This window comes from Staurois parvus, unplaced genomic scaffold (genome assembly GCF_062004578.1).
Source record: "Staurois parvus isolate SC_StPar_1 unplaced genomic scaffold, SC_StPar_1.0 ptg000017l, whole genome shotgun sequence".
NCBI classification, from domain to species: Eukaryota; Metazoa; Chordata; class Amphibia; order Anura; family Ranidae; genus Staurois; species Staurois parvus.
Window position 1 is genome coordinate 1,572,167 of NW_028317813.1, and position 26,439 is coordinate 1,598,605.

The following is a 26,439-nucleotide window of genomic DNA, read 5'->3' on the forward strand; positions in this document are numbered from 1 at the left end:
TAGCAAACTCTTACCCCTAGTTCACATATATGCGGGCCGCGTTTTACGCCAGCACGAGATCCCATTCATTTGAATGGACTCCTGTGCCTTGTGACACGCAAGGAAGAAGTCCCTGCACTTCTTCTGAAAACCCAGTACGGTTGCGTTTTCCAGTGTGGGCAGCGAGCCATTAGAACTAATGGCGCGTGTCCGCATTCCTCTGTGCGGTTGGTGCGCCTGCACGGATTTTCATGCGGATCCGCAGCGGCACCACCCGCACATATGTGAACCTAGCCTAAAGGTATTTGTGGGACTAAAAGAAAGCATTAATTGCAGCACTTTTTGAAGATCACAGTTCCACTTCAAGCTTGATTTACAGTTAAAGCAGTATTAAACCCAGAAGCAAACATTTTATTATATGACAGCTTACCTATTCTTAGATGTGATGGCTGCATTAGTTTTATTTTCTAGTCTCTTCCCTTTTAATTTCATCTGGTGATCCAGCCAGTAAGTAGCAGTTTAGAGTGTTGAGACAAACTATTCATCACTGACAGAGGTGTTTACAATGGTCAGTTTTATTTATGTTAAAGCGGTATTTTAAAAGGAAAAAAAACCTGTTGTGGTAACTGCTTGTTTAATTGCAGTGTTAACTGCAGTTTGGCTTCAATATATTAGTGTATTTAAATCTGTTAGTACATCTAACACTCCCCTTCATCCAGAGTGGATCACTCTAAGGCTAGGCTCACACCTATGTAGTTTGCGTTTGATTTGTTTCTGCAGTGGTTTTTGTGGTGCATTTTTGCACACGCGTTTTGCATTTTTTTTTTCCTATGGGGTTTTTTTTTTTATTAGGCCAACTTGTTGCTGGGCAGATTACACCCGTGTCAAAAACGCACTACAGTTGCAAGAAAAAGTATGTGAACCCCTTGGGATTACGTGGAGTTTTGCGTGAATTGGGCATAAAATGTGCTCTGAATGTCATCTAAGTCACAACAATAGAAGAACACAGTCTGCTGAACATAATACTACACAAACATTAGATGTTGCCATGGTTTAATTGCACATAACATGTAAACATTCACAGTGCAGGGAGGAAAAAGTATGTGAGGCCCTAGCTTAATGACTTCTCCCAGAGCTAATTGGAGCCAGGAGTGAGCCAACCTTGACTCCAATCAGTGTGATGATATTGGATGTGTTGCTGACAGCTGTCCTGCCCTTAAAAAACACACACCTGTTTTGGGTTTACTGGTTTCAAGAAGCACTGTCTGATGTGAACCATGCCTCGCAGAAAAGAGCTCTCAGAAGACCTACGATCAAGAATTGTTGACTTGCATGAAGCTGGAAAGGGTTACAAAAGTATCTCCTTGAGCTTTGATGTTCATGTGTCCATGGTAAGACAGACGGTCTACAAATGGAGAAAGTTTAGCACTGTTGCTACTCTCCCTAGGCGTGGTCGTCCTGTAAAAATGACTGCAAGAGCACAGCGCAGAATGCTGCATGAGGTAAAGAAGAATCCCAGAGTGTCAGCTAAAGACCTACAGAAATCTCTGGCACATGCTAACATTTTTGTTGACACATCTACAATAAGGAAAACATTAAACAAGAATGGAGTACATGGGAGGACACCACGGAGGAAGCCATTGCTGTCCAAAAAGAAGATTGCAGCACGTTTGAAGTTTGCAAAAGAGGACCTGGATGTTCCACAGCACTACTGGCAAAATATACTGTGGACAGATGAAACCAAGATTGAGTTGTTTGGGAAGAACACACAACACTATGTGTGGAGAAAAAAAGGCCCAGCACACCAACATCAAAACCTCATCCCCACTGTAAAACATGGCGGAGGGAGCATCATGGTTTGGGGCTGCTTTGCTGCCTCAGGGTCTGGACGGATTGTTGTCATTGAGGGGAAAATGAATTCCAGAGTTTATCAAGACATTTTGCAGGAAAGCGTACGGCCATCTGTCCGCCAACTGAAGCTCCGCAGAGGATGGGTGATGCAACAGGACAATGACCCAAAGCATACAAGTAATTCAACAAAACAATGGCTGCAACAGCACAGAATACGCCTTCTGGAGTGGCCCAGTCAGAGTCCTGACCTCAACCCGATTGAAATGCTGTGGCATGACCTTAAGAGAGCGATTCACACCAGACATCCCAAGAATATTGCTACACTGAAACAGTTTTGTGAAGAGGAGTGGTCCAAAATGACTCCAGATCGTTGTGCAGGTCTGATCTGCAACTACAGGAAACGTTTGGTTGAGGTTATTGCTGCCAAAGGAGGGTCAACCAGTTATTAAGTCCAAAGGTTCACATACTTTTTCCTCCCTGCACTGTGAATGTTTACATGTTATGTGCAATTAAACCATGGCAACATATAATGTTTGTGTAGTATTATGTTCAGCAGATTGTGTTCCTCTATTGTTGTGACTTAGATGACGTTCAGAGCACATTTTATGCCCAATTCATGCAAAACTCCACGTAATCCCAAGGGGTTCACATACTTTTTCTTGCAACTGTACATGCCTTTCTGTAGCATCTCCATTGAAGTCTATTGAACCAAAACACACCATTTTGCATTTAAAAAAGTCCCCGAGCCTTTCTAAAAATCTCATCGATTGAAAGATGTGAACTTTACCCATAGGAAATCATATTAAATGAACTGTAGTGTATTTCTGCATAATGCAAAATGCACTGCAAAATGCTTAGGTGTGAACCTAGCCTTATACAGGAGGTGTGTTAATGGTCAGATCACCAGGTGAAAACAGAGGGAAATGAGAAAACCAATGCAGTCACCACAGCTAATGTTTTGTAATCGACAACATTTTTTGTTTTCAGTTTAATACTGCTTTAAGCTCTCTTTATTCTGGTATTGATAGGAAATATTTTTTGAAAACATGGGAACCTAATACTTAATAGCTTGTTTACTGTACAGTGAGGAACAGAAGTATTTGAACACCCTGCGATTTTGCAAGTTCTCCCACTTAGAAATCATGGAGGGGTCTGAAATTCACATTGTAGGTGCATTCCCACTCTGAGAGACAGAATTAAAAAAAAAATTCAGGAAATCCCATTGTATGATTTTTAAAGAATGTATTTGTCTTGCACTGCTGAACATAAGTATTTGAACACCTGAGAAAATCAGTGTTAATATTTGGTACAGAAGCCTTTGTTTGCAATTACAGAGATCAAACGTTTCCTGTAGTTCTTGACCAGGTTTGCACACACTGCAACAGGGATTTTGACCCACTCCTCCACACTGATCTCCTCTAGATCTGTCAGGTTTCAGGGCTGTCGCTGAGCAAAATGGAGTTTCAGCTCCCTCCAAAGATGTTCTATTGGATTTAGGTCTGGATACTGGCTAGGCCACTCCAGAACCTTGATATGCTTCTTATGGAGCCACTCCTTGGTTATCCTGGCTGTGTGCTTCGGGTCGTTGTCATGTTGGAAGACCCAGCCACGACCCATCTTCAATGCTCTGACTGAGGGAAGCAGGTTGTTGCTCAAAATCTCACAATAAATGGCCCCATTCATCCTCTCCTTAATACAGTGCAGTCGTCCTGTCCCCTTCGTAGAAAATCATCTCCCAAAGCATGATGTTACCACCCCCATGCTTCACAGTAGAGATGGTGTTCTTGGGATGCAACCCATCCTTTTACCTCCAAACACAACTAGTGACGTTTAGACAAAAAAGTTCTACTTTGGTCTCATCTGACCACATGACTTTCTCCCATGCCTCCTCTGGATCATCCAGATGGTCATTGGCAAACTTCAGACGGGCCTGGACATGTGATGACTTGAGCAGGGGAACCTTCCGTGCAATGCATGATTTGAAACCATGACGGCGTAGTGTTCTACCGACAGCGACCTTTGAAACTGTGGTCCCAGCTCTCTTCATGTCATTGACCAGCTCCTCCCTTGTAGTTCTGGGCTGATTCCTCACCTTTCTTATCATTGATACCCCACGAGGTGAGATCTTGCATGGAGCCCCAGTCCGAGGGAGACTGACAGTCATCTTTAGCCTCTTCTATTTTCTAACAATTGCTCCAACAGTTGATCTATTTCCACCAAGCTGCTTGGCAATTGCCCCGTAGCCCTTTCCAGCCTTGTGGAAGTCCACAATTTTGTCTCTGGTGTCTTTTGACAGCTCTTTGGTCTTGCCCATGGTAATAGTTGGTGTCTGACTGACTGTGGGGTGGACAGGTGCCTTTTAAAGAGCTCAGACAAGTGCTACTAAGTTAGATCAATGAGTGGAGTAGAGGTGGACTTTTTAAAGGCACAGTAACAGGTCTTTGAGAGCCAGAATTCTTGCTGTTTCTTAGGTGTTCAAATACTTATGTTCAGCAGTGCAAGACAAATTCTTTAAAAATCATACAATGTGATTTCCTGAATTTTTTTTTTTTTTAAATTCTGTCTCTCAGAGTGGGAATGTACCTACAATGTGAATTTCAGACCCCTCCATGATTTCTAAGTGGGAGAACTTGCAAAATCGCAGGGTGTTCAAATACTTCTGTTCCTCACTGTATATTGAACAGGCTAACCCCATGTTGTGTCAATTGTAATTGCAGTTTTCTTTCAGGTTGCGTATGAAATGCTTCTTTTTGGACATCCTTAAAAGGTGCACTTTATCTAGGTTTGACCTGCTTCAAGCTACTTTGCATGCCTATTGACTTGTATAGGGAGAAAAGCAGTCCTGATGTGAAATAAAGCCGTCAGACGATTGTTTGTGTCCTGGAATAATGCACCTACCAGTAAATTTCTAATCTTCATTTTAGGTACTTCAGAATCGTTGGGCTCACGAACACAGAGTACAATTTCACCTGCTGACCTGCATGGCATGTGGTATCCTACCGTAAGGAGGACGCTGGTGTGTCTGTCCAAGTTGTATCGATGTATTGATGTAAGTTGAATGTAAATACCAGTTAAACCCTTTTTGTTACCATGTATGCTTTGCTTTTGACTTCATGCTGTGGGTAGACTGCGGGTAAGATCAGGTAAAGAGAAGTGATGAAAAAACTGATTTTGGGATGAGTTGACTGGCTGGTTTTGAATTATATTTTGATATGGTATTTGTCATGTTAATACTCTGTTAACCCCTTATCACACTTGTAGCAAACTTTGTACTTACAACAGGGAATTTTGGATCAAATCAATTGTAGTACAGGTGTATGTATGTTAATGTGGTTTTATCCCTCTAGCAGTTCCTATGGTGTGTGTGTTAGTTATATATGGGTTGGACAAAAATATGGAAACTCTACATGATTTGCAGGTGTGAAAGTGCTGACATGTTTCGCGCTGTAAGCTGCCACTATGTGGTGAGACACCTAGCTAACAGGTGGGAAGCCTCACTTTCATCAAGTGCTGCTAGAAATGCGGAATCGTGTCAGAGCTTTCTGATCTTCAAAGAGGGCAAATTGTTGGTGCCCACTTAGCTGGTGCCTCTGTGACTGAAGCTGCCAGTTTATTTGCGGTGTTGCAAAATGCAGTATCAAAGGTTATGATGGCACATACAGTTTCCGGGAAAATGTTGTCTGATAAGCATGGTCAACTGACCTGAAAGAGACAAGGACATTCCGTAGGATTGTGACCCGGAATAAGAAAACAATTGCTGCAAAAGTGACTGCAGAGCTCAATCTCAGTCTTCCAAAGTCCATGTCCACAAAAACTGTTCGTAGGGAAATCCATAAGCAAAACATTCACAGGCGAGCTGCAATTACAAAACCACTAGTGATGAATTACACAGGTCTGCGACTAAAAAGCTGTTTGATTATTTTCATCTAATTTCCATGTATTTTGGTGTGCTGAAAACAAATAAAATATTGAAAAAACTCCTAGACGTCATGATTTGCCACAAAATGCAAAATTGTCTTCAGAGTTATCAAATTTTCTTAATTTTTGGTATTTTTTTTTTATATGGGTTTTTAACCAAATTTAAAGTCCAAATTACTATTAATTCACATAAGTGCATTTAAGATATAAAACGCCAAAAAAAACCTTAAAGGGGTTGCCCGAGTTATGTAAAAAAAGATATAGCACTGTAAATCTGATGGTCAGCAATATATACATAAGCTAAGCAAGTTTTAGGGAAAAAAAAATATTTTTCCTCATTTCCCTAGTTCTCTTCTGGCCCTTTGTTGTTATTTGCAGGTAAACAATCTCTGCCCCTCCCCCCCTGCAAAGGGGGTGAATACAAGTGCTGCTCTGAGTGACATGTCTGACTACTGGGATACTCAGCAGCATGCTGTATGTGTAAGCCTCAGCCCTGAGTCTGTGCTTCTAATGGTAGAAGGGGTTAATCTTTCCTGAAGAATCCAGTGGGTGGGATACCAAATACCCTTGTTTTCTGTGTTTATGGGACAGTCGAGACCAGCAAAATCACTGGACCAAGAAGAGTTGGCAGCCGAGGGTGCTAACAGTCGGTGAAAAAAATGTCCTTCGAGAAACTTTGGTACCTTTCCATAAAGTTCTTCTACCACCTCTCCACATAAAATTGGGATTGATGAAGCTATTCGTAAAATCACTTCCAAGAGATGGGGAATGCTTCAAATACTTGGTCACCAGTCCAGGCCTGTCGGAGGCAAAATTTGAAGGAAGGTGTGTTCGTCGGACCAGACATTAGAAGGCTTATAGTTGATCAAGAGTTTGTCAATACCATGACGGATCCTCAAAAAGAAGGGTGGATTGCATTTAAAGAAGTCGTACAGAAATTTTTAGGCAATAACAAAGATCCTCACTACAAAAAGATCGTCGGACGAATGCTGAAAGCATTTCAAGCTTTAGGTTGCCTGATGAGTTTGAAAGTGCATTTCCTCCAATCCCACCTTGACTACTTTCCTGAAAATTTGGGAGCTGTGAGTGAAGAACAAGGTGAACGATTCCACCAAGACATTAAAGAGATGGAAAGGAGATACCAGGGAAAATGGAGCATTACAATGATGGCAGACTACTGTTGGATGCTTCACAGAGACATTCCAGATGATACTCACAAGTGTAAATACACCAAGAGGAGCCTCACAGGGAAGAAGAATCGAGTTTAGTGTGTGTAGGTGAGCTTAATTCAGTTCAAAAAAGGATTTTCATGAAAAAATTGTAATAAAACTTTAATTTTATAAGTCTATTTCCATTTATTTTGAGGTATTGCCTTATTTAACATAGTTACCTAAATTGTCAGGAAACGTGATGTCCTATGACAAAATGGAGGTCATTTTCGGATTCAGCGCACCAAAAAAAATAAAGATTATGTGGAATAACCAAAACAGCCCTTGAGAAAAATTTTTTTGCAGACCTGTGTTATTAATGCTCCAAAGAAGAGAGCGTGTTGCAACGCCCATGAATCGTGGACTATCGATCAATAAAAGACTTGTAATATGGTCCCATGAATCTGGATGTTTTTACAGCGGCTGTTTTTTGCTTTTGACGTTGTTTTCTACAGCTAGTAAACCCCCCAGCATGTTGTCCTATGTGTCCATGCACACATAGACTGTAATCAATGTTTTTTGGCTGGAAAAAAAAACCCAGGGCTAGTGGGTTTCTAGAGGAGTTTTTTAGCTGTAAAAACGCTCTAACGCAGTAAAACGCCGCAAACTGGCGTTTTTGGATTTTTTTTGACCAAAAAAATATTTTTTCTTTGGTAAAAAAAAAAGAGCACAGCAAAGTTCCAGTAAATGCTAATGCAAAAAAGCTGAAAAACTCAGGTTTTTAACGTGACTTTACACAGCTAATGTTACCAGCGTTACCCTAACGTCCAGTGTGCATGAGGACTAACATATACATTTCAATCAATAAGAAGTATAAGAGACCTCAGAGACCTTTTTTCGTTAAGTTTTATAAAACACTAAAATGACTAATTTCAACTTCAATGTAGACATTGTATTATCAGATCTTATTCATAAGAAGAATTACTTGTGTATTATTTATATATTATGTCTACTAAAGTATTTTTGTTTTTCTAGAGAGCAGTCTTCCAAGGTCTGTCTCAGGAGGCTCTGTCAGCGTGCATTCAGTCTCTGTTGGGTGCTTCCGATGCCATTACAAAAAACAAGGTCAGAAGAATAGCTTTATTTTGTGCATTTATTGATTACATTGTTGCAAAATTTTGGGTGTCCTGATTTTCCCTTTGGTTGCTTGTGTGGAATAATTGAATTCTGTGTTTGCCTTCTACCATTTATTTCACCAGCGACTAATGACTCTCACTGAAGAGCATAATTAAATTCTAAATTACTTTTTGCAGTCAAAGTCCAGCCACTTTAGCACATTTTAATCTATACAACTTTAAAGCCCTTCTTTTCAGACAAAAGTGTAGAAAATATTTATTAGTGCATTTCAGAAGACTTCAGCATTTTGGGATTGTTGCCTTGAACCCTTTAAGTTATTTAAATGTTGCCCTTTTAAGTTGGGCACCACTATACAAAAACCCCTAGAGGAAAAGCAGATCTCCTGGGTAAAAGGATGTATTTTCAATTTGCAGGTCTAGTTTTGCTTCTTTTTTATTAAAAAAAAAAAAATAAAATAAAATTACTCCCCTCTTGGTAGACTATACGTACATACTACAAGGATTTTAGCAATTTTTTTTTCAGTGTTATAATTTCCTCTGGTGTTTAATGTATTTGTTTCACCATTCTGCTTCTCAAACTGTTTTCTGAACAGAAGGATCTGCCTTCATTATAACTACTTAGTGAAGTTTTTTTATTGCAGGGGATGCCTGAAGCTTAATTTTGATCTCAATGTGGGCTTCTTAGAAAAGCAGTAAGCCAATCACCCACAAGCAGGAAACATTTGAATTTTATGACTTTTTTAGAGAATTTCAGTGCCTGTAAATTATAGTAAATGGGTAACTGTTAAAGCCCATCCTAGGGCAAATGTTGCCCCACCCGTTCATAACCCTTTTTAAAAAAAAAAAAAAAAATCTTTTACTTACTTAAAGCCAACCATAGATGGAGCAAATTGCTCTGTGGTTGCAATAAAGAAAATCACTTGATTCCCCCATCGCACAGTCAGTGTTGATGGGGGAATCCCTCCCGCAAAGCCATTGTGTTCTCCAAGCAGGGGAAGGGGGTTCACGGGAAGCTGTCTTTGCCGGGAGAACACAGTGATTACTGCTAGCGGCTATAATAGCCATTAACAATAACATGTAAAATCCGACAAGCTGGTTGATCGATTGATCAACTTGGACACATTCAGCCTGCCCATACATGGTTTGAATCTCGAAACAACTGTGACTGGCTTAAGTCTTCCATCATGTGAACCTCTGCAGCCCCTCTTTTGGTAGTGAAGACTAAAGATCTGCCACCGCAGTCTGTTCTGCTGCTGGTGGTTCTTGTTCCCATGTCCTATCATGATGTTATTTATGCCGCTGCTTGAATATTTAGGACAATCAAAAATGTAAGATTTACCACAAAAATATAGGCGAGGTAGCCTAAGGTTGAGCTCAAAGTTTGAGCACCTGAATTAGATGGCGTGGGTGTTAACCTAACTAAATTTAGAAACCAGTTGTAGTTGCATGACGCAAACTACCAAAGTAGGTAATAACCACCCATGCATTTTAGCTCATATGTATAACCACATATTTTGTATTAATCTCATTTCCGGAGAAGAAATCCGTGGACGGATATCACTTTCTTCTCCCGAAATGGGATTAATAAAAAAATATGTGGTAGTTTGTGTCCTGCAACTACAACGTCTTTGGTTTCTGGAGCATTTAGGACCCTATGAGGACCCCAATGATAGTCCCAGTGGGAAGTGTTTGTCGCAAGGCAGCGAAGTGGACTTCCAAAAAAGAAACCTCTCACTCTGCAGTCCAGATGAAAAAAGAAACCAGACCTGGTGCACCACATGACAGCAGATTTAGGTACGTATTTGGACCATTTAGTTATTTGTTTTATATATTAGATTAGCTGGGGGGGAGGGGAGTAACGTTTTTAGTAAGGTGGGTACCTTGAGTGCTGATTCACATATGTTCCAGATTTCAAGGTCTGGTTTCAGTGCAGATTTGCTCCAGGGTTCAGGACCAGTTGTTGTGACACAGCTGTAGATTTTACTGTTCACAGGTTCAGGGCTGGTTTGGATGCAGTCTTGCAAGGATTTTTTTTTGTTTTGCTGACGTGGAGAGGGGGGGGGGGGGGGGAGAATACTGTGCTGAAACCTGAACTTGAACTGAAATCCTGTTCACAACTGATGACATTCAGAAGTAATTCCCATAGAAGTCAATGGCCTGTAATCCGTACCTGAACCTGACTTCACTACTCAGAAATCGGTCAGGACTCTTATTCAATCCGCACTGCCAGTGCACTGGACATAAGTGAACAGGCACCATAGGAAGCAATGTTATTCCACATGTAATGCAGGTTGGATGCAGTTCAAACCACATCCAATCCGCATATAAGTGAACCGGCACTGACAGAGTAAAGCCTGTGTAGCAGTTTAATGTTTTTATCAGGATAGTGATTTTTTTTTTCTTTCAGTTTTTTTTTTCTCTAGACGGTACATTTTGTGTTTTTTTATTTTGTTTGTACACGTGCTTATAATATCCATTGTGTGTGTGTGTGTGTGTGTGTGTGTGTGTGTTTCTTTGTGCTCTGTTTTTGCCATGGGTTCTGGCTGTCTCAAGTACTTAGTGGATTGATATAGTAGAATAAGTACCTGCCATCCTCCGCTTCTGCCCTCTCACTGCTTGGGCTTAGATGAATAAACACGATTTCAGAATTTGTTCTGCCTGAGGAAGACGTCTGAATCTGTTAGCTGCAGATTGTCAGATAGAAGGGATTACTTTTAGCTGTGAGGTCTTTGGACTGTAAGACAAAGCTAGGCGCATGAATGTAAAGTCCTGCTCCTTCACACTCCTCAAATGCAATCACTGCCTAGCCTATTCATCATTTGACACCCACTCACCTGTCTTTCACACAACATACACCTTTTTTGCAGGGATTTAATAAACAATTAATTTCCCATTTTCAGCTTCTGTGAGCTTTGTGTATTTGTACAATTTGATCTTTCATCAAAAAACAAATGCATGCGTTTTAATATAAGTTTGTTTTAAGTGAAAATTAATTTGGACATCAACTGCTTCAATGACATACAGTGAAATATCACATACAAACGTCATTTGGTTGAGCAGATTACAAGGAAATGGCAGGATACATAAATGTTTTCAGAGGAATGGTTCAGTGACATTTAAAGTGTAATTCAAATCTCATTTTTTTTCTGTCCAATCTTATACTATAAGCAGGAGTCGTGGGTAAATGGCATTTAAAATTTTATGTTACGCTTATGCAAACTATTGAAGTTTCTCTGTGAAGTGTTTCCTTTTTTTTTAAAAGTAACTATGCTGTCTATCTGCTATTATCGTTCAACACTGTATGTTAACAAAAGGTTGCATATCGTGCACCTCTAAATGCGCCAATCAAGATTTTGGAGGTTTTAAATGGTATTTACAGGGCACTTTTTTGCTTTATTGCTTTAATATCAGTATATGTATATATGCTTTATTGTCTTCAGCAATCCATTTTATTTCAGAAATCCTTTTCTAGGATAGGATCACATTTTGCTGACCCTCCTATAGAGGGCATCTAAAGATTTAAAGACAGTACTCCCCTGCAGTAGAAGGCAGTCTATTTGTCTCTCTGGCCGCCTGCTTCTCTTCTTTCATTCCAGTGCTGCAGCCTTCTAAAGCCTCTTCAGCATTGACTTGGCGTGTCGAATACCTATGTCTCCACCTTACGCTAGTTTTTTTCCTCCAACCCCCCTATGTAGGTACATGGCATCTGACACTCCTAAAAGAGGAGAGGTAATAGAAGTGGTCTGCCAAATAGACTAATATAGTCTGTTTTCTGCTGCAGGGAACACATGGACGCTTTAAAGCCCTTCTGTGGGCAAAGTTAGCTCTCCCGATACGCTCTAGAACAGGTTCAATTCACAATGGGGTGTTTAGATCCATGCAGGGCAGAGTTCTACCGGCACAGGGATGTACAGGTGTTGCGTGGATCCCCATGTCGGCAGGCCCAGTGCTGTTTGTTAGGACACAGTGGCTTCACGGACACAGCCAATGATGCCATTGTGACATCTGTGCAGGTGGGGTTACCCGACCCTAAACACAGCCACAGCTTGGATTAAAACATCTTGTATGAAGGAGGCCTAATAATAGAGTAATGATGACACACCTCTCAAGATTTAATGAGTAAGCGTATGAAATCGTTATTCAACGTTGTGAACATTGCATTAGCCCAATCTGGTTCTTTTGTGAACCCTACTCAAGCCATACTTTTTTTATGTTTCTGGATAGGGTGTGAAAGGATTAAATCTTCTGTCAAACTTTTATTACTATTAATGTAGCACCTTTTTGAAAAAGCTTAGTTCACCATTACCACAAAATTTCCTATGCAGGTAAAGGCCGTCTGTTAAAAAAAAAAAAAAGAAAACAAATGCGCAGCTTTAACCAAGTTTGAATCATTCCCTTGCTATAGGTTTAGACAGTTTACGTACCTCATGAAGCTTCACTAAAAAACTCCCAGAGATTGCATCTTCCCATCCTGCCTTGTTGCTAGGACATTGCTAAGACACATCCAGCTGTTACTGTTCACCTCTACCGTCACAAGAGTGAGCTCTCCAACACTGAGCTCAGAGCTATTGCATCAGGGGATATGGTGGAGGTGAACAGTGGCAGCTGGGCATGTCTTATCAATATCCTAGAAACAAGGCTGGAAGGGGAAATGTGATCTGTGGACGTTTTTTCAGCCGGGCTTCATGAGATCTGTAGATGGCCTACATCTATAGCAAGGGCATTCTTCAACTTTGGTCAAAGTTGCACAATTTGTTTGTTTTTATCTACAGACACCGGTTTATTTTTGGTAAAGATGAACTATGCCTTTTAGGGCATCACAACAACGTTACCCCTAATACCCATCAGAATGGAGATTTCCATTGACGAGTGGACTATATAGACAGTGACAACTGTTTCTTCTGAGTGTACCTGAACCTGAGGGACATACACCTCTGCCCCATGTTTGTTGATCCACATTACACTGTCAAGCTTATTGAGATGTATTTCCAGTGAATTATGTGTGGCTATTTGACACAATCCAGAAATTGAAAGGTATAATGATCAGATTAAACATTTTTTGATCATGTATGCCAGAGGTCACATGGCAGGCAATCTTATTAAGGTGTGACTGATAGCATGTGGAGGGACAGCCATACTAAGATTGACAACCCAGACATTAACGCATATGTATATTACTTATGCTGTACATGAAATCTGCTATCTGACTTTACAATAGGAAAAAGGGTCAGCTGCACCCCGGAGGATCGATGAGTATAGTGTATATTTATAGATCCATAGGACACACAAAACACCAGGACATGAATGCAGGACCTGTTAACGCGTTTCACACGATCTCGTGCTTAATCATGATCATTGGTTATGATTAAGCACGAGAACGTGTGAAACCCGTTAATAGGTCCTGTATTCATATCCTGGTGTTGTGTCCAATGGATCAATAAATACACACTATATTCATCTATCCTCCGGTGTGCGGCTGACCCTTCTTCCTATTGCATTGTGTGTGGTGGTGAGCTAGAGCCTGCACCTGTTGTGGATTGATCTGGATTGTTTGCCTGAGCGGTATACCTTTGTACCTTGCTATCTGACTTTGCCATTTTTTTGGCCCGTATGATGTGTGAACATATGATGTGAACTGTTAAATGTACAGCAACCTTGTAAAGCTTGGTCCGTGTTATGTGCTGAATATTTCCAGTCCTTTGGCAAAATTAGAGTTGAGAAATTTACATCTACTCTATTCTGGTCATTGAACAATCCAAGCTCTTTGAGACTTAAATAAGGAGAATCTTGAACTTTGCACTGGTTAGCGATAACATTATGACCACTGACAGGTGAATTGAATAATTTCGATTATCTTGTTACAATGGCATCTGAAAGTGGGTGGAGTATATTAGACAGCATGTAAACATGTTGTCTTTTGAAGCTGATGTGTTGAAAGCAGAAAAAATAGTCAAGCATAAGGATTTGAGCGACTTGGATAGATTACTGGTTCAGTGTATTTCTAGAACTACAGCTCTTTTGAAATGTTCCCAGTCTGCAATGGTCAGGGCCTGCTAAAAGTGGTCCAAGGAAGGCGAACTGGCGACAGCGTCATGGACCACTAAGGCTTATTGATGCATGTAGGGAGGGAAGGCTGGTGCATGTAGCCTGATCCAATAGAAGAGTGACTATAGCTGAAATTGCTAAAAAATAATTGCCGGTTCTGATAGAAAAGTGTCTGAACACACCGTGCATTGCAGTTTTTTGTTCCTAGGGCTGTGTAGTCTGACTGCTCAGGGGTGCCCATGCTGACCCATGTCCACAGCCAGAAGTGCCTACAATGGGCACGTGAGTAGCAGAACTGAACCACTGAGCATTTGAAGTTTTCATTTTTTTTTTTTTCTGAATGTATTTTTAAAAGGTCTCAGATTGAAATATTTGAAAATAAAGTATTCTTTTAATTTTTAGCTCATTTTGACCATTTGCAAAGCATTAGTTATTCAGAGGATAGGAGCTTTGCCTTCCATATACACAGGCTTTTATTACTGTCTGTGTTCCCCTCTGGGGAGGTTTCCCCTTACTTCCTGTCCAGTGCAATGGGGCAGTGAGATGGGAAAACTGGAAGTCTGTCCAATGGAGATAGCCAACCACAAAAACACTTAGAGTAGAGCAAGGAAATAGAAGCTCTGTCAATGTTTTATTGCATTATTTTGTCCCGCGTACCCAGGTTCCCCCATTTCTGCTTTTTGTATATCAGGGAGTTAGGGGACATCACCTTACTGGAGTTATAGATAGACATAAAAACCTTGAAGAAATCTTTTTCTTTACAAATCTCAAATATCTTTGCTTCAGCTGGGTATACGCCAGTAGAATTTTGTTCCAAAAAAAAAGAAAATTTCGATTCGACTTCACTAATAAAGCTTTCTTTTGAACAAACAAATTTCTAACAGTGTATGTGGTTTTGTTCAGTAAATTCCAGTTGTTTCAAAATTGAAAGTTTTTTTAAAAGCAAACAAAATTTTTAACTACTTTGGAACGACATTTGTCAAGTTGTTGATTTTCGTACAAATTTTTGTTTGAAAATCTAATATGGGTTGATTTACTACCACTGGAGCATTCAGAATCTGGTGCAGCTGTTATTAGAATCCTATCAACTTCCAATTTTTTTTTTTTTTTTTTTATTCACAGTTGGTTTGTCTTATCCAACAGCGTACTGTTGATAAGCGGCCCAAATTAGTACAAAAAAGAGCAAAAGCGTAAAGGACTTTTAAGGTGCTTGTATACCCTCAGGATAGAAAGCTTTGACACATTGGATGTATAAAAAATATTACATTTTATTCCATGTAATTAAAACATGCACTCCCTCCTGTAAAAACAGGTAAGAACATGAACCCTTCAGTACAGTGAACCCCATTTCACACCTTACCTCTTTGAACAATAACCAAGCAAGACCAAAAGGTCACCAATAAATATAACATGAAATTAGGAAGGTGGAGTGATGGTAAATCCCTATGCATTTTTCTGAGTTGGCTTTTTCTTCAGAGGAGGAAAAAGCACCATACTGACAGTTGCTCAGATCAAGGATTGACCCAGAAAGAGAGAGAGAGCGAAGCGGGCACACATGGGACAGGATATTGCCGAAAACACCTGGACCAAGGCACACATGGAAGCCTACAGATCACACTGCCTGAGGAAAAGGTGATTGCTAGGCCATGGCTAGCGACCTCTAAAACGGAATTCATGTTTTTATGGGAGGACGTATATGTTTTATTTTATTATGTGGAATAAAACTAGCACCTTAAATGTCCTTTTACACCTTTGCGCTTTTTTTTTTTTTGTACTTCCTGTTTGTTTTTTTTTTGTTTGGTTTTTTTGTCAAAGCTTAGCTGCTTCCCGTCCACCCTATATGTATATACATATATATGTGATTTTGCAGTTCCGGGTAGGGGGCGCGTGCCCTACCCGTGCCACCATTCGAGGCCTCGGCTGGTGATTACTCGCTGGCGCCCAGTGATTGCCAAGCATCTCCGACGGGGGAGAGAACTGTTTGTAAACAATGCAGTTCTCTCTCTTGTCAGCTCCTGCACACTGCTTTGCATGGCTGTGCATAGCACAGCCATGCAAAGCAGTATGCTTACAGTGAAGCACACTATGTAAAACGGCACACAGTTAACCCTTTGATCGCCCCACATGTTAACCCCTTCCTGCCCAGTGCCATTATTACAGTGTCAGTGATTTTTATTAGCACTGATCACTGTATTGGTGTCACTGGGGATGTCCATGACACCAAGTCAGTTTCCCATAGTGTCAGAATGCCCGCCGCAGTCCTGCTATAAGTCGCTGATCGCCGCCATTACTAGTAAATATAAAACACAAAAAAAACGCTATAACTTTTATGTAACCAATTAATTTACATGTATTGGGATTTTTTTTTTTTTAGCAAAGACATGTAGCAGAATACATTTTGGCCTGAATTTATGATGATATTTTTTTTACTGGACATGTTTAATAGCAAAAAGTCAAAAATATTGTTTTTTTTTTTTTCCTCAAAATTATCGGTCTTTTTTTTACTATAGCGCAAAAAATAAAAACTGCACAGGTGATCAAATACCATGAAAGAAAGGTCTATTTGTGGGAAAAAGGAACGTAAATTTAACTTGGGTACAGCGTTGCATGACCGCACAATTATCAGTTACAGTAATGCAGCACCGTAACGCAAAAAAATGGCCTGGTCAGTAAATCCTCTGGAGGGCAAGTGGGTAATTGAACAAGCTGAAGTTAGAAGCTGATTGGCTACTGTGCAAAACTGTACCAGATTTTGCACTCTCCAGTTTTAGTAAAGCAACCCCATTATGTATAGTCCGTTTTAAATGAACCTTGAGAACAATTCAGCTGAAAGAAAGACTTGTTAAAAGGGATTTTATATAATAAATATTTCTAATCTCAATTACCACTTGGCAAGATAGTATTCCTTGTTATAAGACCTGTTTCACAGAAGAGAAGGGACACCTATTGCTGTTATGAACTTTTTTTTAAATTTTTTTTTTTGCACCCTCATCTGCGGACAGTCTTTCTCACTTAGCAGATGCACAGTTGCCAGTTGTTGCATGTGTAAAGCGTGCTTTTAGTGTGCAAGAAACATTTACAACAAAATATATTTTTGTAATGTTGGGGTCAGCGTGTCCATGTTCCCTTGATCTTTTACTGTACCACTGTGCTGAAGTTTTAAGATTTTCTTTCACAAATGCTGGATTTACATTCTGCATATAGCTCAGGAGTCATTGTCAGCTTTTAAGAAACGAATGGCAGGAACATGATTTGTTTAGCATTTTTTGAATTAACATATCTTCATGTTCGCTCTTTGAATAAACCTAGTAAATTTCCCAACGGGATGCTGTCAGTTTAGTCATTGTAATATTTTCTGCAATGTTGCCCTAGGGATGTTGGAATGTCCTTCGTGTTCCGGTCAGTCGAGTCGAATTATATACAAATGGGCCATTATCCTATTTCACCTTGTGCTCTGCAGTCCTGAATGTCACACCTTATCCATATCATTCTGATAAAGATCACTGGGTCACAATACAAGAGCATATAGCACGTTCGCTGGAAACCTCAAAATACCTTTTAAAATTGCATAGCATTTATATTTACATAGTACGTATTTGAAATACATTTTATTTTTGGAATACAAAACTGTTGCCAATCCATGTACCAGTTTGTGTTCTATTTGAACACACATGTACGTCAGTTTGTATGTGTATGAGGTATGTGTGTATGTGTATATATATATATATATAGATGTATATATGTGTGTGTGTGTGTATGTATATATATATATGTGTGTGTGTGTGTGTGTGTGTGTGTGTATACACAGACACACAACACATTCGGAAAGGGGAGCCACACCTGGGTTTTGTGTACAGGGTGCAATGAAAGCTATCCCATCTTTGCCTCAATATAGAGTAATAAAGATCTGAACGTTGCAGCACTCCAAACGGTTTATGAAATGAAAATATTTTACAGCAGTATTTCCATCTTATGCAACCATTTCGGACCACAAAGCAGCCCTCCTTAAGGTAGGTAAACTCATGTTCTGTTATACAACCTAAAGAAGGGCTGTTTTGTGGCATGTTTTCCTGCCTAAAGAAGGGCTTTCTGTGGCCTGAAACTGTCGTATAAGATGGAAATGTTGCTGTAATATATTTTTATTTAATAAGCTCTTTGGAGTGCTGCAAACTTGAGATCTTTGGTAAAATATATACTCTTGTAGTCATTGTTTGCTTTCAGGTTTGCTGTATGTTATATTTAATGCTGTTCTCTTTTGTTTTTTTGTAGTAGTATGTGAAGTACTAAAAATTACAGTACATAGCTCTTCTTTTGGGGTGTCTATGGGACAACTGTCTTTTTAGAAACTCCTTTCCAAATTATCTGTCCAGGTTTCAAATTAAAATAATGGGAATTTATGTTCAGAGCTGTGGAAACTGTCATGCTCACATGGTTTGCTAGGGTGTTGGATTCCCATAATACACATATTTATATTGCAAGGGTCTGCAGTATGAAATCAGGTACAAATAGATTGTTAAAGCTGAATACAAGGAAAACTAAAAGTCCTCCCTTGCATTGGGGCTTCACCCACACAGCAAACATTACCTGCTCATTTTGTGCTGTTAGAGTGGTTCCTGCAGCTTCTTCTCTCTGATTTTTGGTGGTCTGATGTACTCTGCCATCCTCAAGACAGATGCAGGGCCTATAGCTCTGCATTGGATGTGTAGACACAGAGGGGCATCCACTGCCAGAGCGGAGCGCCGTCTGTCGAGGGAGAGGAGGATCAGGTAAGTAAAATTGCTTATCTTAATCATACAGTACAAGACACAGACCTGGTGTTCATAGATCAATGGTTACAGTATATGCTGCTACTTTCAGGTGATTGAACACTGTCCAAACTTTTGCTAGGTCTTCCCATAGAGTGTTCCCTATAAAACTGCTCACTGCATGAGTCTCCAGTTTTCTGCTAGTGTCCTTAGGTGATGGCCCTGTTCTCATCTGGAGAAGTATTTTTTATTTTAAACCATCAAAGTTTTTTCATGTGAATCTTCTTTCAACATCTGACTGCTTATTGACTTGTACTAGCTACCTGCTTGCACTACCAGCTACACTCTGTGTACCTTGGGGACCATACTGTGGCAACCACTGTGAAAGGGCAGCCTGTAATTTTTTTTTTTTTTGGGGTACTGGACTCTGCATTAAGTGCTCACCTGAGAACAAAATGCCATGATTCATTTCTATGGTTCCCAGACCCTGAAGACCTCTGTGGGTCAGGTCATAGCACATTATGTGGTTCAGCAGGCAGAGGATTGAGAATTATTATATACTTTATTGTGGCATCCCCTGCCTTTTTTGGTCTCTAATGCTTTAGTGAACATTTTTAAATTTGTTGTTTCCCATCTGTACTTGGTTTCAAAAGGATGAGATAATTGCATCATACCTCAAAGATGACATGTTTTCACCCACCTGTTCCACCAAGAATGTACACAATCTATTGCTGCATTACTGCATCCATCTTTTAGATTGACACAGCCACAGAAACTCAGTGCCTGGGTCATAGCTGATACTCAAAACTCCATCCATGCCACACTCCTGAAATGTGAATGCCCCACTGGACACTGGCAGATCACAGGCACAAGTGAGCTGGGGCAAAGGGCCTAATAGCATACGTTCCATATACAGCCTACAGGAAACGCAGAACCACTGTTGAAGGTGAAAGCTATTTCCTTGTCCCGGAGCAATGTCCTTTTTGGACACTGTTCCCCTCATCTCACTCTGGCTGCCTCTGTGGCATGCAGCCTGTCTGACAAAATTAGATTTCTCTGACAATGTGTCTGAATTATGAAAACTCTAAGCGTTTCTAAAACCTTTGATTTCCAGAGGCCAGAAATGTTACACGTCCTGATCTTGTTCAGGAATCAGAAGGGAAAACCTCAATGACTTGAAGATATGGAAGAAGGTAATGATAATATTGATTTTGTGGGCAACAGAGGATTTTCCCTCCCCTGAAGCTTTTAAAGTACAAGCTATAGATTTTCTAATCTAATTGTTGTGGTGTGCACTATTCTTTGCCCAACAGCACCTGATTTTCCACAACCAAACTAGATCTCTATGGGTACTAAGACACTAGCAAAGTCTGTACTCCAATACATGTACAGATTGCCAAAGGTGGGAAAAACCAGATGCAGAAATTCTGGCCTCCAGATTTGATCACAAATTCACAGCCAAGAACAGGAAACCTTTAACCTTCTTCACTGTAGATGTTCTGGTGAAATTGTAACTCGCTTATGCCTTCGTTCCAATGAAGATCCTACTCAACTGCTGTACAAGGTAGGAAAGGTTCCCGATGACTCTCATTGCACCAAAGTGGCCCAGAAGAACATGGTACAAAAACATACTCAAATCTCTGGAGGACGAGCCTTGGCCTCTTCCAAAGAGACCAGACTTACTAGCCCAAGGCCCCCCATTCCATCCTTCTTAGTCACTGGCTTTAACAGGATGGCTGTTGGAACCCAAGTTCTAAATGGTAGGGGTATCTCTAAATCAGTTGTTCCCATTTTGCTAGGAGCAGGAAAATTCAACTCCTGCAAGATATACCATCGCACAAAGAGGGCCTTCTTTGCATGGTACAAAGACACAGAATCATATGTCGCTCATTTTTTAACCTTCCTCCAGTCTGGTCTTTTACCAGTATCTGGCCCTGAGTACCTCCTTGAGACTGCTTTCTGCTTTATCCATCCTCAAAGAAACCTCTTGCCTCAAAGTCTTTTATCAGGACTGTTCTACAGGGAGTTGGTCATATCATTCCCCCAATTCGACCTCCTGTGTCACCTTCGAATCTCAGTGTGGTGCTTTTTGCTCTTCAGAGATCACCTTTAAATAGATTTAGATACATTCCTTTGAAGGACTTCACCCTTAATGTTGGCTTCTTGGTTGTCTTCATGTCTGTTTAGGTTTGTTTCGGAGTTGGCAGCTTTTTCTTGAAAAGAGTCTTTTTTGTTTTTCACAAGAACAGGGTTGTTTTGAAACACTAGATAACTCCCTCCCCTCTGTGTGTTGATCAATGCTTATTGCTTGCTAAAAACTGGAGCGTCACTGAATAGCTGAGGTTATGTGGGTACGATCTAGGGGTGGCCAACTTTTGTACCAGTGTCCAGTCAGCTGATGGTGGCAGTATATATAATGGTCTATGAGTACCAGTCCTGTACTGTACTCCAGGATAACAATTTTTCAGTACAGTTAAAATGCTTGTTTTCGTGACCTGTAGACAGAAATGGGCAGTTAACCCTTCCCAGTGTGGGCACACCCCCACTGCATGGGAGATCTTTCAGTTTTCCCAAGCTGGGCTTTAAATAAAAAAGATTTGCTACCTTCTCAATTACTGTAACAGGGAAAGGATAAAATTTATCTTGTAATTTTTTTTTTTTTTATTTTGTTTTCACAAGACCACATGTCTTCATTGAAATAATTTGTGGGTTTTGAGTTCTGTTGGGGTTTAGCTATTTAAAGTGCATCTCTAGCCATCTTTTTACCTGTGAGTCCCATTGATGAGCTTTCTAATTACAAAGACACAACAGGAATTGAGAATAAATCTCTCCAGTTTGAGGAAAACACTCTTTTATTTTGGAATACCCAACACTTTCTTTCTTCGTGATTTTAGTCACTGGGACGGTGACTGGGACTAGAGACAGTGACTCACCCTAGCTGGCAAACAGAAGAAGTCTTCTAAACATTCACCACCCAACCCAAAAAGAGACCAAACATTATGTGTAGTCATACATTCTAAACGCAAACCTTACAAAAAGTAAAATTGTTAATTTGGTTATACTTTAAGATTTATTTCAACGTATTATCCTATTTTTGAAAGATATGTTAAACGTCTTTGTTTACCAAAGTTTGTCTTTTGAATCTAGACACAGGTCGATGGGCAGCTGTTCCTGATAAAACATCTCCTCATTCTGCGTGAGCAGATTGCACCTTTTCACACTGAATTCACCATAAAGGAAATTTCCCTGGACCTCAAGAAAACAAGAGGTATCTCCGCTGTGATGTCTGAAAGAGTAGGACAGATACTGAGCCTACTCTGATCACTCATCACAGGTCTTCATTCGTTTTACTTCATGTTCACCTGCAATTCTTTGCATGATGTGTCTGTGTACCATGACTGCTTGTGTGCTTGGCTGTGCTACTAATCTACTGAAACATGCTACTTAATGGGGAAAAAAAAGCAGTGAGGTGTTTTACAACATTACTTTTGAGATACAGTGTGTGTTTGTATGTGTGCCAAGCCCTTCATGTGAAGTTATATTAACTGCTAAAACCTACAAAGCCCAGTTCTACCTATTCCGGAAAAGAAAACACAGCAGCTCTGGTTTATAACACACTTCCTATGGGTCCAGGAAGTCATCTCTGCCCCCTATTCTGAACTCGGCACCCCATAATCTCTGAAGCATTTACGGTCTGCCCACCACCAGAATAAAAAGGATCTATGATGTCATTTGAGGGTTATTTTAAGTGTTAAAGCCTAACTAGCATTTTCAGGTGGTCAACCATGACTGAAATACGCCTGAAGAAAATGCTAAAAAACACTCTATTCAGATGTTTACAGGGATTCCCACTGAAGTTTATGGAAGTCTGTGGCTAGATCTGCCTCAAAAATAGCTCATGCAGCTTTTGGAGTGTGAGGCATTGAGCTACAGGCATCTGAATGATCATGTGAATAGCCACCATTAATCTACATAAGATTTTGGATGTTGGGTGTTTTGGAGCTTTGAGCTACAAAATGCTATGCTGTGAATAATGTCTTAAAATGGACCAATCTTAAATAAATAAAATCATGTCACATCAATTAAAAAAGATGTCAGCATTACCAAATAACACATTTTTCAGTTAAAAACATATTTCTTGCTATAGTTAAAAACTGCTCTGAGATCCATCATGTCACAAAGGTAGGCAAAGCTGCCATGACCTTTTCTGTGATGTACATTTATGTTTTACATAAAGAAAAAAAGACTGCATGGAATGTGTTAGCACCAGGGGTGGACTGACAACTCATGGGGTCCCCGAGCAATAGGGGATCATGGGGCCCCTGTGTCCTTGCCCAAACTCAAAAAAGCCTATGAAAAAGGTACCAGGGGCATCTCATGGGGCCCCCTACTGACCCCGGGCCCTCGGGCAGTGCCCGAGTTTCCAAATGGTCAGTCCGCCCCTGGTTAGCACACTCTGATAAGTTTTTATATTTAGATGAACATTTTTTTTCACAAAACATTAAAATGGTTAGGGGGCCCACCCTTACCCTTGCCTTTTTGATTAATGGTGATTAATGGATCTGCTTTATTCGCCTCTTATTAGATCTTCTACCTTGTTCGGTAAAGAGTGATAGTTCTGCATGTGACTGCATGCTCAGTTCATCTCCTTCAGAGTAGCCGAGTATGATGCCCCTGGAATGCATTTTTTTTTTTCTTTAACAGTCTCATCTAATAGGATTCAAAGACCATTCATTTGTGATATGCTGATATAACTGAATAATCATGTTTTGCTTGGGAATGGCTTCTTTTTCGTAATCAACCCTAATGAGCTTTTATTGTTTGAGATAGTGTTTACTTTAGGTCACATGACTGAGAATCTTTAACAAAAAAAACTGCTTAACAACCGATCGGCATCACTTGCCATAGAAGCTGTCTGGGATCTTCAAACCATTTCAGTCACTTTTTCTATATAGGGTTAATTTTGTTATATAGAGAGGAACTCATTTATTGCATGGCATGTCTTCAAAACTTTCTTTCATGAAGTATGTATTTATAAAGCAGTAAATGTGACAGTCTTTAAATATTCATTGTAGATGTGTCTTCCTGGTGTGTTGGCATGTGTTTTTAAATATGGGACAGATTCACCTGCAGTGAATGTCATATTGACTGTTTTATAAATATTCCCTTTAGCTTATTAATACTTTCTGAACACTTCTGCTGTAACTAGAGCAGTAACTGATTGCATTTGAACATCACCAAAACCTTAATAGTGATGCATTTCTTCCAGTGTTGGGGTCTTAGGGCAAATATGTCCTTTTTGGTGTTTTTTTTACTTGATTGACAAAAGAAATGTCTCCCATTTATTGCCTTTGAGCACATTTCTGTGTCAACCAATATGTCACTAAAAAGCGAGCAGAAAAGGTAAGTACCCATTTAAAAATGTGGCTTGGACTTCAGTCCCACAGCATGTTCCAGAGTTTGGGAGAACAGCGGATTGAATGTTCTACTTTCAGTGAGGACGAGTCAGACCAAGTTCAGAGGTGAGGTCTAGATTTGAGTATCCACCATTTCATCTATGCTGTTCGTGGCACTGTCAGCCATTATTATCTAGTGGAAAGGATTTTTTTTACTTTTTCCTTCTCTGAAATTATAAAACCTGTATTAGGCCTTGTTCACACGTGCATCCAGGGGTTGGTAAAAATAGAAGGTTGTGTACCCCAAACCGCCCACCTAAAACATAGAATGCAGACCCTCAGGATTGTACTCAAGTAAATGGGGCCATGTTGCAAATGTGAGCCAAACGCTTAGCTTGCGATTGCAGCCCGGTCTTGCAGCCTGGGACATACAAAATCCACATTTAGCTGTATAAAAGAAAATGGCATTCAGAAGGAAATAGTATTGCCTGGCAACTACTGCTCTACCACTCTCTGAAAGGCAATCCACTGCGGAGCCTGGTGTAATTATTAGCATTAGGGTATCCAAGTATAATGGGGTTTGTGGAATTCCAAAAGGGCTGTATTGTCTGTAAGAGGCAGACTGCATTTATAGCAGGATTATCAGGTGATGAAATGTGGACACGTGTGCATGTATTGGAAAGCAACTCTCAGTATATTTTATTTTTTGTTTTTCATTTTATTTTTGTTCACATACACTTCATTAGTACCTCACTTAAAATATGTTGGCTCTAGTGGGTGCAGGTTGTCTGACAAGATTTTCTACAAAAGCAAGGAAATTGTGTGGTTTACAGCTGCGTATCTATTCTATGCTTTCTAGATGCCGCCTTTAAAATTCTACACCCAAAGACAGTTCCACGATTCTTCAGGCTCAACAGCAACAATGCCATACTTGAGTTCCTCCTCCAGGTAGTTGGGATTTGCTTTGATTGTTGCAATATTTCAGGTTATTTACTGGATTTTTTTGTAGCAAAACAATGCATTCTTTCCTTTTTATAGGGAACACCAGAAATAAAGGAACATTACATTGACTCAAAGAAAGATGTTGACAGACACCTCAAGGCAGCTTGTGAGCAGTTTATTCAGCAGCAGAGTAAGATCTTTGTTGAACCATTAGAAGATTTTATGGCAAAGGTACATTTTATATTTTGCTTTAGTTGTGCATCTGTAAGCTTAGATTACAATTTGAAAACTTTCTTTTCTTTGTTGTATACATTAGGTTATATTGTTTTTTATGGGCCACTCGGCGCTAGAGGCTCTGGCATTTCGATGAGAGCGGAGGGCACAGATGTAACATGTAGCCCCGCTTCCAGCAGCCTGTCAAACTCTATAAGAGGCTGAAAGCTGCTGCGGCTGAATAGTGCACCTAGGGCAGTATGCGCCCATGGACTAATACCTGGAACGCAAGCAGTCTGTGTTCTGGGGCATTCATCCCTGAATGTGTACTAACCTAAATAGTATAGTTAGGTGCACTGTCCAGCCACAGCAGCAGCTCATTCATCAGCGCAACACGCCCCATATGAATGGGGCCTTAAGGACATTTATCACAGTATACACAAAAAGCTAGCCCTTTAGTAAAATTGGCATTCTGTATGCTTAATCACTTTAAGCTTGGATAGAAATGAGGGACCCTTTTGGTCTTTAGGGGGTCCTATCCTGCTAAGGCCCCTTTCACACTTGCAGACTGTTCAGTCATGTTTTATCAAAGAAAAAATGGATTAAATTTTACATCAGTTTTTACATCTGCTAGCATTGAAAAATTGGACTGTTTGTGTACATCCATTTTTTGTCCATTCCGTTTTGACAGACCAAAAATATGGCTTTAGTCCGTTCAAAAAAAAAAAATGGATGTTGACAAAGTGATGTAAACAGATCATCCGTTTACATAGAGAAGCATTGATGTTTGTTTTTTATCCATCAATGGATGGACGAAGAACAGACAAATGGTGCGAGAGTGTGAAAGGGACCTAAGTTATAACAGGGCACATAGGAGCATTTATCTCATGTAATAAGACATTCGTGCAAGCCAGGCAGCTGTTATTGATCATAGAGGTCCACATTACCAGCTTCTGTATTTCCCTCAGTACATGTTTTTCCTTTTAAATAAAAATAAATGAAATGGACCACACCAGTAGGATAGAATTTTTTTTTTTTTTTTTTTTTTATTCAAAAATACTTATAA

The 26,439-nt window shown here is 40.1% G+C and overlaps 1 protein-coding gene across 2 annotated transcripts in view; it reads left to right on the forward strand.

Annotated features, from left to right (window-relative positions):
- The window catches only part of COG3 (component of oligomeric golgi complex 3), a 95,969-nt gene that overhangs the window by 50,737 nt on the left and 18,793 nt on the right, over window positions 1–26,439 (forward strand). For both annotated transcript variants that reach the window (XM_089678789.1, XM_089678796.1), the window contains exons 15-19: window positions 4,755–4,879; window positions 7,932–8,021; window positions 21,970–22,090; window positions 25,078–25,166; window positions 25,257–25,391. In XM_089678789.1, coding sequence (XP_089534915.1) covers window positions 4,755–4,879; window positions 7,932–8,021; window positions 21,970–22,090; window positions 25,078–25,166; window positions 25,257–25,391 — 560 coding nt within the window. The remainder of the gene's footprint in view (window positions 1–4,754; window positions 4,880–7,931; window positions 8,022–21,969; window positions 22,091–25,077; window positions 25,167–25,256; window positions 25,392–26,439) is intronic.